The sequence below is a fragment of the Prionailurus bengalensis genome, chromosome D4, assembly GCF_016509475.1.
Source record: "Prionailurus bengalensis isolate Pbe53 chromosome D4, Fcat_Pben_1.1_paternal_pri, whole genome shotgun sequence".
In the NCBI taxonomy this organism is placed as follows: Eukaryota; Metazoa; Chordata; class Mammalia; order Carnivora; family Felidae; genus Prionailurus; species Prionailurus bengalensis.
In genome coordinates, this window is record NC_057359.1 from 18,050,058 (window position 1) to 18,064,243 (window position 14,186).

The 14,186-nt window shown below is 47.3% G+C and overlaps 1 protein-coding gene across 2 annotated transcripts; it reads right to left on the bottom strand.

Annotated features, from left to right (window-relative positions):
- Nucleotides 1-7,480: 7,480 nt before the first annotated feature.
- Nucleotides 7,481-13,458, bottom strand: RFK (riboflavin kinase). Of its 2 annotated transcripts, none has more exons than XM_043565359.1 (4): nucleotides 13,004-13,458; nucleotides 11,975-12,126; nucleotides 10,330-10,432; nucleotides 7,481-9,576 (listed from the first exon to the last, which is right to left on the bottom strand). In XM_043565359.1, the coding sequence occupies exons 1-4, from the start codon at nucleotides 13,083-13,085 to the stop codon at nucleotides 9,446-9,448; spliced, it is 468 nt and encodes a 155-aa protein (XP_043421294.1). In that variant the 5' UTR covers nucleotides 13,086-13,458; the 3' UTR covers nucleotides 7,481-9,445. The 2 variants fall into 2 exon arrangements, with proteins under 2 accessions (XP_043421294.1, XP_043421293.1); XM_043565358.1 differs by having other exon boundaries at nucleotides 9,501-10,006; nucleotides 13,004-13,432.
- Between the last annotated feature and the right edge of the window lie 728 nt (nucleotides 13,459-14,186).

Below are 14,186 nucleotides of genomic sequence, written 5' to 3' on the forward strand. Positions count from 1 at the left end.
TATTTCCCAGAGACCCAAACTATACCAGGAGCCCCACGGAGGTGAAGATGAAGTCTAATAAAACTGGAACTTCTCTGGGAGGCTGCCTGCATGTTCCTCAGAGTCACGGACGTCGACGTATTCCATCGGTACCCCTAGCCCATAGCAGAGGGCTAACACACAGTCGTCCTCCCTAAGTATCTGGGGAGGGAATCTGCTCACAGAAAGCATTGTCTGCCGCTGACCAGAACTCGACTCGGCATTTAATCTAGGGAACAGTTGGCTGCGTCCTTAAAGTTGCCATGTTATCTTTGGCCAGAGGAACAGATGGCCACCTTACAACAGTAACCAGCACTGTTTTTCGGGTACTAAAAATCACTTTGCACGATCGATCCGTTTAGTCCTTATACTCATCAGGACACTGTTGTTATTCTTGTTTCAACGGATAAGACACGAAGCCACAGGCGGTTAAATAACTTGTCTATTTGCATAGATACTGTCTGAGAGGGCTTGCTTCCTCACTTTCCGGATTGCAGCTGCCAGATGCCTCCAGAACCAAAGACAAGGAGGGCAAATTAAAATGGGGACTTTCTCTTATTACAATCCACAATAAAACAAAACAAAATTTATACCAACACCTCTTTATAAAACTAAAGCAAAAGTCCGAGGAAACGATACTTACCCAAATTATGTTTTTCATCATACTCTGATTTTCTTTGACGCTGACCACAATACACTAATCTGATTTCACAATGTATACTTTGGAAAAACCTGAGCTAGATAGATAAATTTTTTTTAAACCCTGTATCTAGGACGCCTGGGTGGCTCAGTCGCTTAAGCGTCCGACTTTGGCTCAGGTCGTGATCTCCCCGTTCGAGTTTGAGCCCCACAACACGCTCTGAGCTCTCAGCACAGAGCCAGCTTCGGATCCTCTGTCTCCCTCTCTCTCTGCCCCTCCTTCTCTCTCTCTCTCTCTCTCAAAAATAAATAACCATTAAAACAAATAACAAACAAAACCTGTATTAGGTAAGAGCCTAGGTTAGCCCCAGACTTGCTGGATTTAGAGGGTTCTCTCTGTATTTTTTTTCCCTTCTGGAGCAATTCAAGTGCAATGCCTGCGGGGCACCCAAAGCCCCTGCTAGGTCGCTCAGATCCTGGGCTTCTGAAAGTCCGCCTCTGCCCATCTTCTGGGTCACTTCGCCGCTCCAGATGGCCATCTTAGGTACAGTCTCTATCAGATTTGGCTCCAGCCCTATCTGTGCATCTAGCCCAGGGGAAGTGCCCTTTGCACTCTCTCTTCACCCCCTCCCTTAAGTGCCACATTCTCTCCCTCTCTGGTCTGTTGTCAACACCCAGTCTTCCTCCAGCTTCTTACACCATCTTTACATTCCATCTCCCCACCTAGGAAACACAAGCTCTCTGCCTGAAGTATCTGGAAGGGTCCAGACACAGCACGCCGATGTCATCTCCAAAGGAGTCTTCCCTCCCTCGTGAACTTGACTCCTCTCCAGGTAGGAGGAAAGCGATGGACAGAACAGGTTTCACGTGGTCTCAGCGCGACCTGGATTTTCTAGGACGTAGGACTGGAAAGTGGGGGAGTTAGCATCATCTATTACAAAGATTTTACCCTTGATGGCCTCTTCCAAAAGCATCAGGAAGAGTTCCATACTCCCATGATTTTACACATGGGTGGGCTTCAGGTAAGTGGAGGGAATGGAAAGATAATGAGCAAAGGCTTAGAGTCTGGGATAAGCAGTTTAGGAGTTACGAGGGAACATGAGCTCGCTGGGGAGCGTCCACGTACGATAGAAGTCACGGAGAACAAAAGGTGGATGTCAATGAAACAACAGGTGGCCCAGCGAGCCTGCCAGAGGCTAAAGGCTCAGGTCTGGGCACTCTGCCCTGACCTTAGCTGGCCCTCCAGATCTGGTCTATGACCCACATCCTTGGTACCTCCCTATTCCTCCAGACTCAAGAGACCTTGTTCCTGTCCACAATGTGTCAATTTGATTAATGCTTATGTGTTTGTGAACTTTCTGCCTTTTTTGCTGGCTCTACTAAAAGTTGTTTGTTTTTTTTGTAATGTTTACCTATTTCTGAGAAAGAGAGAGAGAGAGAGAGAGAGAGAGAGCGCAAGGGGGAAGGGGCAGAGAGAGAGGGAGACAGAGGATCCAAAGCAGGCTCCGCACTGACAGCAGAGAGCCCAATATGAGGCTCGAACCCACAATCTGAGAGATCATGACCTGAGCCAAAGTCAGAGGCTTAACTGACTCTTGATTTCGGCTCAGGTCACGATCTCACAGTTACATGAGTTCAAGCCCCACATCAGGCTCCACACTGTGTGCAGCCTGCTCAAGATTCTCCCTCTCTCTCTCTCCCTCTGCCCTTCCCCAGCTCACACTGTCTCTCTCAAAATAGATAAACTTAAAAATACATAAATAAGTAGAAGTTTGGTCTCAGCTTTGCTAACTCTATCCTGTGCCTGAAACACTCTAGCCTGTATAGAAGCCTGTGGAAGGGTGAGCTGCCAGGTTCTGCAAAAGCTGCTAACGGGCAGACCTGGAGATGGTTCCTGCCCACCCCCCAGGACCCCCAGGGTCCCACGTACACTGTAAACTCCTTTCAGGCCAGGCAGCCAAGCCTGTCTGCCAAGATTGTTTCCCTCTTGAAACAGGCTGAGTTCCAACGCTCAGCTCTGAAACTTTCTTCCTACACAGTCTGAGTTGGACTGAGTTTATCTCTGACTTTCCGTTTCCTCATGAAACCACGAAGTGTGGTAACAATACCATCTAGCTAGATGGCTTAGCGTAAAGAACAATGAAATGATGGAAGCGAGAGCACATAGAAGCTCCTACTGCTACAACAGCTAACATTCATCACTGGCCAGTAGGTGGCCAGAATGTAACCACTCCCATCTTGAGTCTCTACAGTGAAACATAGGGATAAGAGCCCCTACTCTTCTTCTGAGTGTTCAACGTGCACCTAGTTACCTGGGTTTTACTCTGCAAATTGTGTTCTTACAAAAAACATGATACCCTCAATGTAGTTAAGCTGCGGCAATAACAAGTATTTCATATTATCCCTCCTTTGGCAAGACCGTAAAAAGGAATGAAGAAAACAAACGTTCACCACGGGCAGAGAACCCAAGGTAACACTTCCTTCTCCCTTCCCTAAAACTTCACGAGAAGCCCTCAAACTCATTCTATAGGCAACAGTAGAAAACAGGTCCGGCAGGTCAGGCTAAGGGCCAGGGAAAGTCCTACTTTTGAAATATGGCAGAAATCTCAGTTATTAGGTTTTGCTGGGCTCAGAAGAGATTTAAAGACAAAACAAAAAGCTTCATTTGACAGAAATTCTGTACTGGTTGGAGAGCCTTTAATAAACTTGAAATTCCAGCAAATTTGCAAGCAAAACACCACCCTGGGCGGCCAGAGAAAATGTTTTGAATTCTCAGAGGCCTAAAGGGACCCTGAGATGAACTTGGACTTGTGAGTGACTCATAGTTAGCAGCAGGTATTTGTTTACAGGGATCCAGGCAAAACTCACACCCGGGGAACCTTCTCAATGCCCCAGAGGGAGTGACTCTCCTAGGATTTATATCCACCTGCTTCCAGAAGGGCTTCCTGGTGCCTCCTCTTGCGTGCACAAAGTGAAATCGTTGACATGGAAAGAGAACCTGAGCCTTGAGAGAGGCTGGCAAGTGGGCTGACCCACCCAAGCACAGGTTTAAATATTCCCTAGCAATGGAGGTCTTTCATCAAATGTCTTCAGTAGAAGCCACAGATATAAAACAGAGAGGGGTGCTACCTTAAAGTAAGCAGGGTGGGGCAGGGCGGAGATCCCCTGGCTGGCCCAGCTCCGGGTGTTTCTCTACGAAGCTCTTAGGCTCTTCCAAGAACACTCTGAAAATCAGGTTTCTATAGGATGATCCCTGCTGGGATCAAACCTGAGGCCTGAGCTTCCTGCAAATCAAGGTAAAAAAGAAAAACACACGGGGCGCCTGGGTGGCTCAGGTCATGATCTCACGGTTTGTGGGTTCAAGCCCCGCATCGGGCTCTATGCTGACAGCTCAGAGCCTGGAGCCTGCTTCAGATTCTGTCTCCTCTCTCTGCCCCTCCCCACTTGTGCCCTGTCTCTCTCTCAAAAATAAATAAATGTAATAAAAAAAAAAAGAAAGAAAGAAAAACACTATGACTATAGACTTTTTTTCTTTAGATGAGAGTAGAGTCTTGTCCTTTTTTTCCCCCTTACTGTCCAGTATCAGACTCCCCCCTCGTTACATTTAAAGAATTTACTTCCCACTGTATGAGCCTTGGTGGCAAAGCGTCTGTCTCTCTACAGAAGCTGAAGTAGGTATTCAGTTTCCCAGCCCATCCCTTGCAGCTAACACATGGGCACATGACCAAAGCTCGGCCAATCGGCTATGAATCGTAGAAAGATTAGTTTCCGGGGCAACAGGGCCAGCTGAGTAGAGCAGGTGGTGGCACCGTCTTCAGGGAACCAGCTCTGCGTGCGACTTTGGCTCTGGTTCCGGCTGGGGCCCCCCGTTCTTACCCAGCTTCCAGCTGTCCCATCCAACCTCTGAATTATCCATCGTTCTGCCAATGAAGTTCATTCCCTGCTGAAGCCAGCCAGGTCCATTTCTGTTACTTGCGACCAGTCAGATTCCTAAGCGAAACGGTAACATCGGAGGCTGCAGCCGGCTGTGGGAAATACAGAAGATAACCCAGTGCAGTTACATGATAACTTGGATTTAACTTAAGGCAATGCAACTACAGGGACTCCCTGGACAAGAGCATGAGAGGGGACAGTAAGATTCTTTGATTTGCTTAGTCATCCTTGCCTGTTCAAACTCAACCGAGGCCTCTACTGTCCCAGAAGGAGGCCCTGGCCAAAATGCAAAGAGACATGAAAGGATTCAATTTTAGGTTTGAGCTTCAAAAAAAAAAAACAAAACAAAACAACCCCGAAGCTTTTGCAATTTAAAGATAAGCACTCATAGGTCGTTTTGACTTCTCTACCGGGCTTGCTGACAACCTAAGCGCTTCCTAAGAGGAGGCTTCACTCCAGACAGCAATCGGGAACACTCAAGACTGGCACCCACCCCTTGCCCCACACCCTTCCGCAGCCCTGCTCTCCCACTGGCTTGGGTAACCCAGGGAACTAGGCCTGGTTTAGAGCACTGATCGTGAGGAACTTGATTCAGACTAATCTCGTAGAGGCAGGCAATTTATAAATAGAAAATCCCTTCTTCACTCCCAATCCCAGGGCTCATGCCTGTTTCCACTAGAGAGAAAAAGAAGAGGAGGAGGAGCCAGAGGAAGAGGAGAGGAGAAGAGAAAGGGGAGGGGAAGGGAGAGGAGAGCAGGGAAGGAAGAGGCCATCTATTCTAAGCTTCACATCAGGGTTCCTCTAAGTCTGTTCAGGCTGCTATAACAAAACACCCCAGACTGAGTGGCTTCTAGAGGAAACTTAATTCTCGCAGTTCTGGAGACCAGAAGTCCAAGCCAGCCTGGTCAAGCTCTGGTGAGATGCTTCCCCTCGGCTGCAGGCTGCAGACTGCCGACTTCTCAGAGTACCCTCACATGACAGAAAGAGCAAAAGAAAGTTCTCCAGGGTAACCTTTTATAAGGGCAATCCCATTCAAGACAGCTCCGCTCCCCGCCCCACAGAGGTCCCACCTGCTGACACATTGGGTGTTAAGACGTTCCCACCCAGCGCTGGCATCTTGTGATCTACACCTCCAACTGAAATTGTAAACCTCTAAGTTCCCCTGGACACTCCGGGTTTGAACATGTGAATACCACTTTAAGTTCATGCTCAACCCCCACCAAAGCTGGGGGGGGGGGAGTGATATTTATTATCCTGATTTTGGTTTTGATTTCACAGGTGTGCATCCATATATCAAAACTCGCCAAGTCGCACAACTTAAATATGTGCAGCTTATGTCAATTGTACCCTAATAAAGCTATAATAAACTCTTTATCGAAATATAATTACCACACGGGCATACAACGTACCGATTCAACACCTCCTTACGAGTGCTCACCACGATAACTGGAGTCACCATCTGTCATCCCTCGTTACTACCTTAATTATATTCCCTGTGCTGTACTTTTCTTCCCCGTGACTTATCTTACAACTGAAAGTTTGCACCTCTTAAATCCCCTTTATCTATTCTTCCCATCCCCCCGCCTACCTCCCCTCCACCCAATTTTTGTAGAACCTTATTTTACCGTTTTTAATGCTCATTTCTTTTTTTTTTTTAATTTTTTTTTTCAACGTTTATTTATTTTTGGGACAGAGAGAGATAGAGCATGAGCGGGGGAGGGGCAGAGAGAGAGGGAGACACAGAATCGGAAACAGGCTCCAGGCTCTGAGCCATCCGCCCAGAGCCCGACGCGGGGCTCGAACTCACGGACTGCGAGATCGTGACCTGGCTGAAGTCGGACGCTTAACCGACTGCGCCACCCAGGCGCCCCTTAACGCTCATTTCTTTTTTTTTTTTTTTAATTTTTTTTTCAACGTTTATTTATTTTTGGGACAGACAGAGACAGAGCATGAACGGGGGAGGGGCAGAGAGAGAGGGAGACACAGAATCGGAAACACGCTCCAGGCTCTGAGCCATCAGCCCAGAGCCCGACGCGGGGCTCGAACTCACGGACCGCGAGATCGTGACCTGGCTGAAGTCGGACGCCTAACCGACTGCGCCACCCAGGCGCCCCTAACTCTCATTTTTTTACACACATTAAAGTCGTTTCCAACTCGGATAAATCCCTGGGTCTGTCATCTTTGTATGCTTCTGTAGTGGGTTTCTGCCAACCCTTGCTTAGGACGGCATCTCTTTACAGGGTCGATTTATTTCCCAGCTCGGTCTCTGAAGGTCAGATTGGATCTCCTCTATCAGCCTCGTGACCATTTTCCAAGTCAGGGAGGAACAGGAAAAGGCGAGCACTTTTACCAGGAAAGCAACACGGTCCTCGTAACTTCTAAGTACATGTCCCGCTTCTGTCTCCCTGATCGCAACTGTCACAGAGGAGCCTCAACGACGAACATTTAGACCCCCGTCGTTGAGCGCGCTGGAGGCAGTCCTGCAAGAACCCCTGCGCGGCCCTGCATACACTAGACACAGGCGAGAGTTCCAAGGGACTGCTAGTCATGGAGACCGCAGGACCCCGTTCTGCAGCGGGAGTTACGGAAGGGAACTCACACCCACTTACACTCCCCCGGCTCTTGTGACTCTAAAACATAACGGGGACCCTCACCCTCAGAAAGTAGGCTTTTGAGGACGGACACCGTGCGAACAGAAGGCTCTCGAAAGAAGCCCGTGACGGTGCCGCGGGCACACACGGCAGCCCGTGAAGGCAAGGCGGTGGGCTCTAGAAGTACCCTTGCACGCCAGCCCCTCCCTCCAGATGCCGCCCGCGACCGCTATGCAGGCCTCCAACCCACCGGCAAGCAGCCGGCAAGGGAGGGACTCAGATACACACAAGGCAAAAGGTGCAAAGAAACATCACCTGGTTCAGATTTATTTCAAGGCCTGAAACCATTCAGATTAATAAAAAATGGTATTACTGCAATTTCTCATCATACATACGCCACGTAAAACTTTAAGAAGTGTAGACACTATTAACTCCTGCACCTCACGATATACAATTTTCAAACTGCAAGGTGACAACAGCAAAGACTTTCCACACACTTAGTGAGGACATGATTAGCAGCAGGCTATACAAATACAAATCCGTTTTTACACTTTCCATGTCTGTTTTTACCTTTGCTTTGGAAAGCCACTAATAATCGAGGCTTCTTTCAAGCACAGGCTCCCTAACATCAAATCACATTTCCTAAGTATTTTCATAAAGGAAGTAAGACACACACTACATTGTCCGCCATAAATTCATACACCAAACAGAAAAACACAATCCAACTAAATTTGCCCATGCTTCCCCTTTCTCCAGATGTTTTAGGTATTTTTCTGCTTTATGTGTTTGTTAACATCAGTTCTCTATGCCGATTAGAGAAAATGCTCGATGGTGAGTTACTTTTAAAATTACCTTCTCTGTCTTCCTGCTCGCCTTCCCCACGCCAAATCTGGTGCTTAAGCGAACGAGAGCACAATGTACTGTTTCAGGGGGGGCCAAACAAGCTGTCGTCTCAATTTCCTAAATACCCAAAGACTTCAATTTTCTGCCAATATAAACAGTGTCCCAAGTAGCCAAATACTGCTTCTTAGTTAGGAGGAAGAAAAAATGCATAGCGTGAGGATTATTTAACTAAAGCTTTATTACGTATGCCTTTTCCCCAAGCTACAAGCACTGTTTAGCGTTAAATTACATTGTGCGTACACAGCTACGACAGTTTACATTTGCTCAGGAATATATAATTACATTAAAAATAAATAACTGTTTCATAATTTAATTGGCTCTTAAAAGGCTTCTCTAGGGGGAAAACAAATGTTTGTGTTCTTCAAGAAACTGGTATATACAAATCATCCACTGTGTGCTCACCCTAAACATGAGGAAACCTAAGGATGAAGTTCTGGGCATTTTTTTCCCTGCAATGCAATACAGCTTTGCACTTAGTCACTGTTCACGGGGCGAAGGGATGGAATGATATAGGCGCCATCTTTTGTCCAAGCGTATAGCTGTAGAACATTCTAAATGGAATAGGGAAAACAAACAAACAAAAATAACCCTGACATTGACAACTGTTTCAAGGAGAACAGAACCCAAATCAAGAAAAACGTTGACCATCGACCCTAAAAAGGACAAATGTCATACCACACAGAAATGCAACATAGGGATTTAGAAAAACACTCACTTTACTGCTCTAGGAGACAGATGATAGGAAGAGGAAGTCTAGACCAATTGGAACTGAGTCAGCTGTCAACAAAAATGGAACACAGTACAATGATTTGACCTCATAAGAGGAACTGACTGACTACAGTGAAACCCCACATGTCTATTTGTAATCTATTGACATACCAGATATCAAAAATATAAAGTATGGATTTTCCCCCTTAGGCTTACAATAAACTCTCAAAGCTCTGGTGAATGCACTTATTTACAAGCCTTCCCTAGTTAGCAGCACATCCTACACAGATACATACATGCTACTTTTTACCATGAGAATTATAGTCCTCATCTCAAAACCAGTGACTTGCCTTTTTACCCATAATTATATACATTTCATCCCCATTATAAGACACTTAAGACCTGTCTAGTGGTACATTTTAAGTGACATAGCGCATAAAAAAGAAGCTTGATTTTTAAAATGGATCGTTTTAGTGCTATAGCATGATGCATTGAATGTGAACAGTTGAAGCATAACGTGGTAAGTACATTGTACTGTTTAATTCACAGCTGTAGGAAAATGTTTGATTTTTAAAATATAACAACTGAGGAGTTATGAGTAGTAAAATACTAGAACACAGTGAATGAATAAATAAGAGTAAGATGATTTTTCATCAGTGGCCATTCATTATTTTGCTTTTAGGAACCCGGAAGAAATTATCTTCTTTCAATTTCAAATGTTCTGGTAAATCTAGTCGTTTCTTGGCTTCCTCGATATCACCTTGAATTGCTGAAATAAGGGACTCTGTAGAGAGAACACAGCAGGCAGACGATGAGAAACTGCCGCTCTTCTCTACTCGTTCAGACTCTCCTGAAAGCTCACAGGCTGGCAGCGCCTTTAGCACAGGGGAGACGCCCAATAAACGTTTGTCCCGTCCCTTCTTCCGGACTGACGTAAACATCAGTGGTACCCAAAAGATGTCCCTCTTCTCCTGGCAATTTCTCGGAGAAAGGCATTAGCAACAAGTGTGTCGCAAGTACCAAATGGAAGGAAGATGCACGATCAAGCCTCTTCAGTATTTACATTTGTAAAAGACCCTCTCCAACAGAATCAAAGCAACCACACCACGCTGACATACTTGATGCTCTACGTTTCAAATATTGACTTAGTTTGTGACACTTCAAGCACCGCAAAGCATCTTTACTCACGACAGCATTCTCTCTTGTTCCTTGAACTACGAAAAGGAAATAGAGATTTCACTAACTTCATACTGTTGGGAGAGAAGCAGCCAGCCTACTGATACTGATAAGAAGCATCACATACTTGTGTGACCCTGGGCAAACTATTTAACCCTCCTCTGCCGATCTCCTCACCTGTGAAATGGGCAAAATAATTCCTCAGGTTACGGTGGGGGGAAGCGACTTGATTCATGTAAGGCACTTACAGTGCCTGGCACATACTAAATGCTCCAATACCGTCTCGCCTGCCGTGCTGTTACTACCAGAAGCATTAGAAGTGGCTGCGGTAATACCTAAGAAGACCCAAATGGAACTTTACCTAAAGAATCGAAGTTCTTCTCGGGTCTGAGGTAGCCAACGATGGCCACATTGAGGATTTCCCCATAGAAGTCCTCTTCGAAGGTGTGCATGATATGAGTTTCCTATAGTTAAGAAATATCAAAAAGATTACCATCAGATCACAGAATACCTGAAATTTGAAATACTACCTTCGCATTTACGGTGGGGGTCATTTAAATGAAACCATGAACGCTTGCTAAATTTTTAAAGACAGGTTAAAATCTAAGTGTACTTTTTCTCCCGAATGCTTCCATCAGTCCTGTTCCTGCTCCTGACCCTACATGTAAACATTGTATCTGAGTAAGGCAGGTGTTATACCACAAATATTGAGCACAATGCTAAGCAGTTCTGGCTCATCTCTACTGTTTTTACCAGCACTTAGTCCTGTGGTTTTCAACTGTGACACACTTCTATAAACTCTTCAAGGACGCTGAAATTTATACCAACTCTGTTTCTGCCATGCGCCTGAGCTGACCAAGACTCAGCCCTATCTCGCAGATTAAGCTGTTAAGTGGTAGGGGTACTGTGAACAGAGCAGAAGGGTATGCCCTTAAGGTAGTTTAAGAGGAAAGAAAAAAAAGCATCACCTCGCAATTTTATCAGAAAGCACCATTTGTGTAGTAAGCAGCTCTATCTTAGCAGGATGAGCAAGTAATTAAAAAGTGAATGAACTATATTAATTGTGGCAAGCTCCATTTTATAAAACATGCTCTTAAGTAATTCACTTAAAAAAATTTTTTTTAATATTTACTTATTTCTGAGAGAGAGAGCACAGAGCACGAGCAGGAGAGGGGCAGAGAGAGAGAGGGAGACACAGAACCCAAAGCAGGCTCCAGGGTCCGAGCTGTCAGCACAGAGCCGACAAAGGGCTCAGACTCACAAACCATGAGATCACGATCTGAACTGAAGTCGGACACTGAGCCACCCAGGTGTCCCATAAGTAATTCACTTTTATCTCCAGTGAGGATAAGTCCATGGGCAGCTATAAAAATTAATATTGCAATTTTGGCTTGAAACTCTACTTTTTATTTTCTACAGGACTTGAAAGACAAATGCACCAAAATTCGTAACTTCAGAATGTTAAAGGCAATCCTCGCGGTAACCGCACAGAAAATAGTTATGTCAAGTACACAAAAGGAAATAAGGTAATCAAAATTTGTCACTGCAAAAAAAAAAAAAAAAAAAAAAAAAAAATTAAAAAACAAAAGGCAGTAGTGGAAGAAATATCAAAAAGGCTGTAAGGCATTTAGAAAACAGCAAAATAGCAGAAGTCCCTCCTCAGCAGTCATTAGCTTACATGTAAATGGATTAAACTCTCCAAAGAAAAGGCAGAGATTAATAGAACGATTAAAAAGCACAATCCAATTATACCCCCCCCCCTTTTACAAGAGATCATTTTAAGAGATTCACTTTGGATCCAAAGACACGATACACTGAAAGGAGGACAAACTCTTCCATTCAAACAGTAACTAAACACTTGAAAATCCTTCAGTCCCGCTGCCAGAAAGCCTAGTCATTTGGACTATGCTGTGAGCACCACTGGGGAGTTCTACATGCATCTGCTACTGAATATTACCTTAAATCATTATCCCATTTCCAGTTACAGACCTAGATATAACTCTTACCATGGACTTTTTTGTATTTTTGTAGTACGGGTTCCATCCTATGCTCACCACCATCTTATGAACATCTCCACTTCCAACACTGGCCCAACCATAATAAATGCCAGTGGATACATCAGCTGGGAGATTGTCAACTACTTGTTCCGGAAAGTTGGCTAAAGAACAGAAACAAATATTACGAGGGTTAATAGCGTCATAGCAAATCTTTATAAAAATCGCAGGCAAGGAAGCATAGTCTAAATCATTAGGCTCACCAGAGTCCCAGGACCCTGCCCTGCCTATGCTTATCAATCCCACCCTCCTTCGATAGTCTGGCTCAGGTTTTTCTTTCTCATCTCCATGTGGATAGGTTAAGAACAATTAAGTGTATAAACATCTCCAAAAAAAACCACCTAACTCTTGAGGCAGAAGAAAACGGGTGCACGAACAGCTGGGGTTTTTAGACCTGGGCTTTCTTAAGGAGGTTCGGAATCTCTTGAAACGATTCTTATTCTCCAAATATGGGCGCCTACGTCCCAAGCTCAACAACCGGGGGTAACCGTGGTATGTGTTTTTCAGGATGAATTACACATGATCAGGTCCTGCCTACTGCAACGAATGCAGACAGACCAGAAAGGAGATCTGATTCTCATCCAATTACTAGCAAGACACTTAAAGAGAACAAAAAACCTTGCAGCTGGCTTGGCAATCTAACCAGCCTGGTTCACGTTACGTTTTCTAACGGGGAAGCCGCGTGCCAGGCCTGGCAGCTCTAGCTCGGTTGGATAGGGAGGCGGGAAAGAGGGGTCCCGAAACTCCGCTCGCCTTTCTGCCCTCACCACCCCTCCGGCCCAGTTGCTCGGTGAGCTCGGAGCCAGGGACAGGGACGAGTTTCCTCAACCCGCCTCAACAAAGCAGAAACCAGGCGGAGCGGAGGGCGTCGCCTCTGCCCTCGGCCCCAAGTTCCCCGTCTGACGTCCCCGCTCCCACCTGACCCAACCCCGCGAGTCGGAGGGGGGCCCCAGAGGGGGGCCCGCGACCGTCCGCGCTCACCTGTAGGGATGCCCAGCTGCTTGGAGCCGCGGCCGAAGCCCCGCACCACCTGGCCGCGGCAGAAATACGGCAGGTGCCTCATGACGGCGTCCGCTCGGGGCGCGGGCTGCGACCGGGGTCGCGGGTCCGGCGAAGCCGCCGTCGAAGCGGTGCCCGGATCTCCCGGACCAGCCGGGGGACGCAAGCGGGAGCTCGGCCGGCCGGCCGGCCGGGAGGGCGGGCGCGCTACGAGCTTGGCGGCGCGGACGACACGCCGCAGTGAGTCCGTCACGCCGCCGACCCAACAGGAGCCGCCGAGCGACCCAGAGCTCGTGTCTCCGCCCCGGGAGCTGCGGCCGCGGCGGGTACCCGTGCGGGCGGCAGGAGGGCGGGAGGGTCAGCGTGGGAGGGCCCGAGCCCGCCCAGCGCCGCGAGCCTGCGCACACTTCCTCAGCTAAACGCCGCACAGCCCTCTCGGCTTCCGTAGCCCCGCCCCCGCGTGGGCCCGCCCCCAGCCGTGGCCCTGGAGCCACCGCCCCGCCCCTCCTTGGCCTCTCCCGCCCCGGGCGGTGGAAAGTGTGGCTGGAATCGCTCTCGTCTTGCGGGCTGTGAGAGCACCGGTCTCCGACAGCCCTACGCGTTTCTGTTCCCTCCCACCGTGTCCATAACGATCCTGACGCCAGATATGTTCTTTGGCTCCTTGGCAACCGCCAGCTCGATGGTCATTCGTCGTTCATTCGTTCTTTCAGCGTTTATTAAAGTTCCAGAATTCCAGCTGGAGAACGCTTCGTAGAGGAAGCTTTTCCTAAAGGCCAGAAATGCCCTTCTGCCCGCGGGCTGACGTTATACCAGAATGTCAGCGCCGAGGGAGCGGGTCCTAGTCTGTCACCCTGCCCCCCGCTGACTAGTGCAAGGTTGCACTAATGCAGTTGTCTCCCAGGAAGGATGCAGCCGACTACCTACCCCTCCCTCTGTGAGGTGTTACCTGGAGAATTTAATACACCCGACAAAAAGCGTCATCCCTACTGCAATGCCAATTTGGGGGCCTTCTGACCCTTGGGGCCATAAACGTTACCTGGGGAAGTAGCTCAAGGGAAATTTCTTGCTCACCAGACATACAAGGGTCCGTCGCAAGGTGCATCCTCTTGTTCTTGAGAAAGAAGTTTTCATTGTTCTCTTTGCTTCTCTCTATGCATTCGTGTGA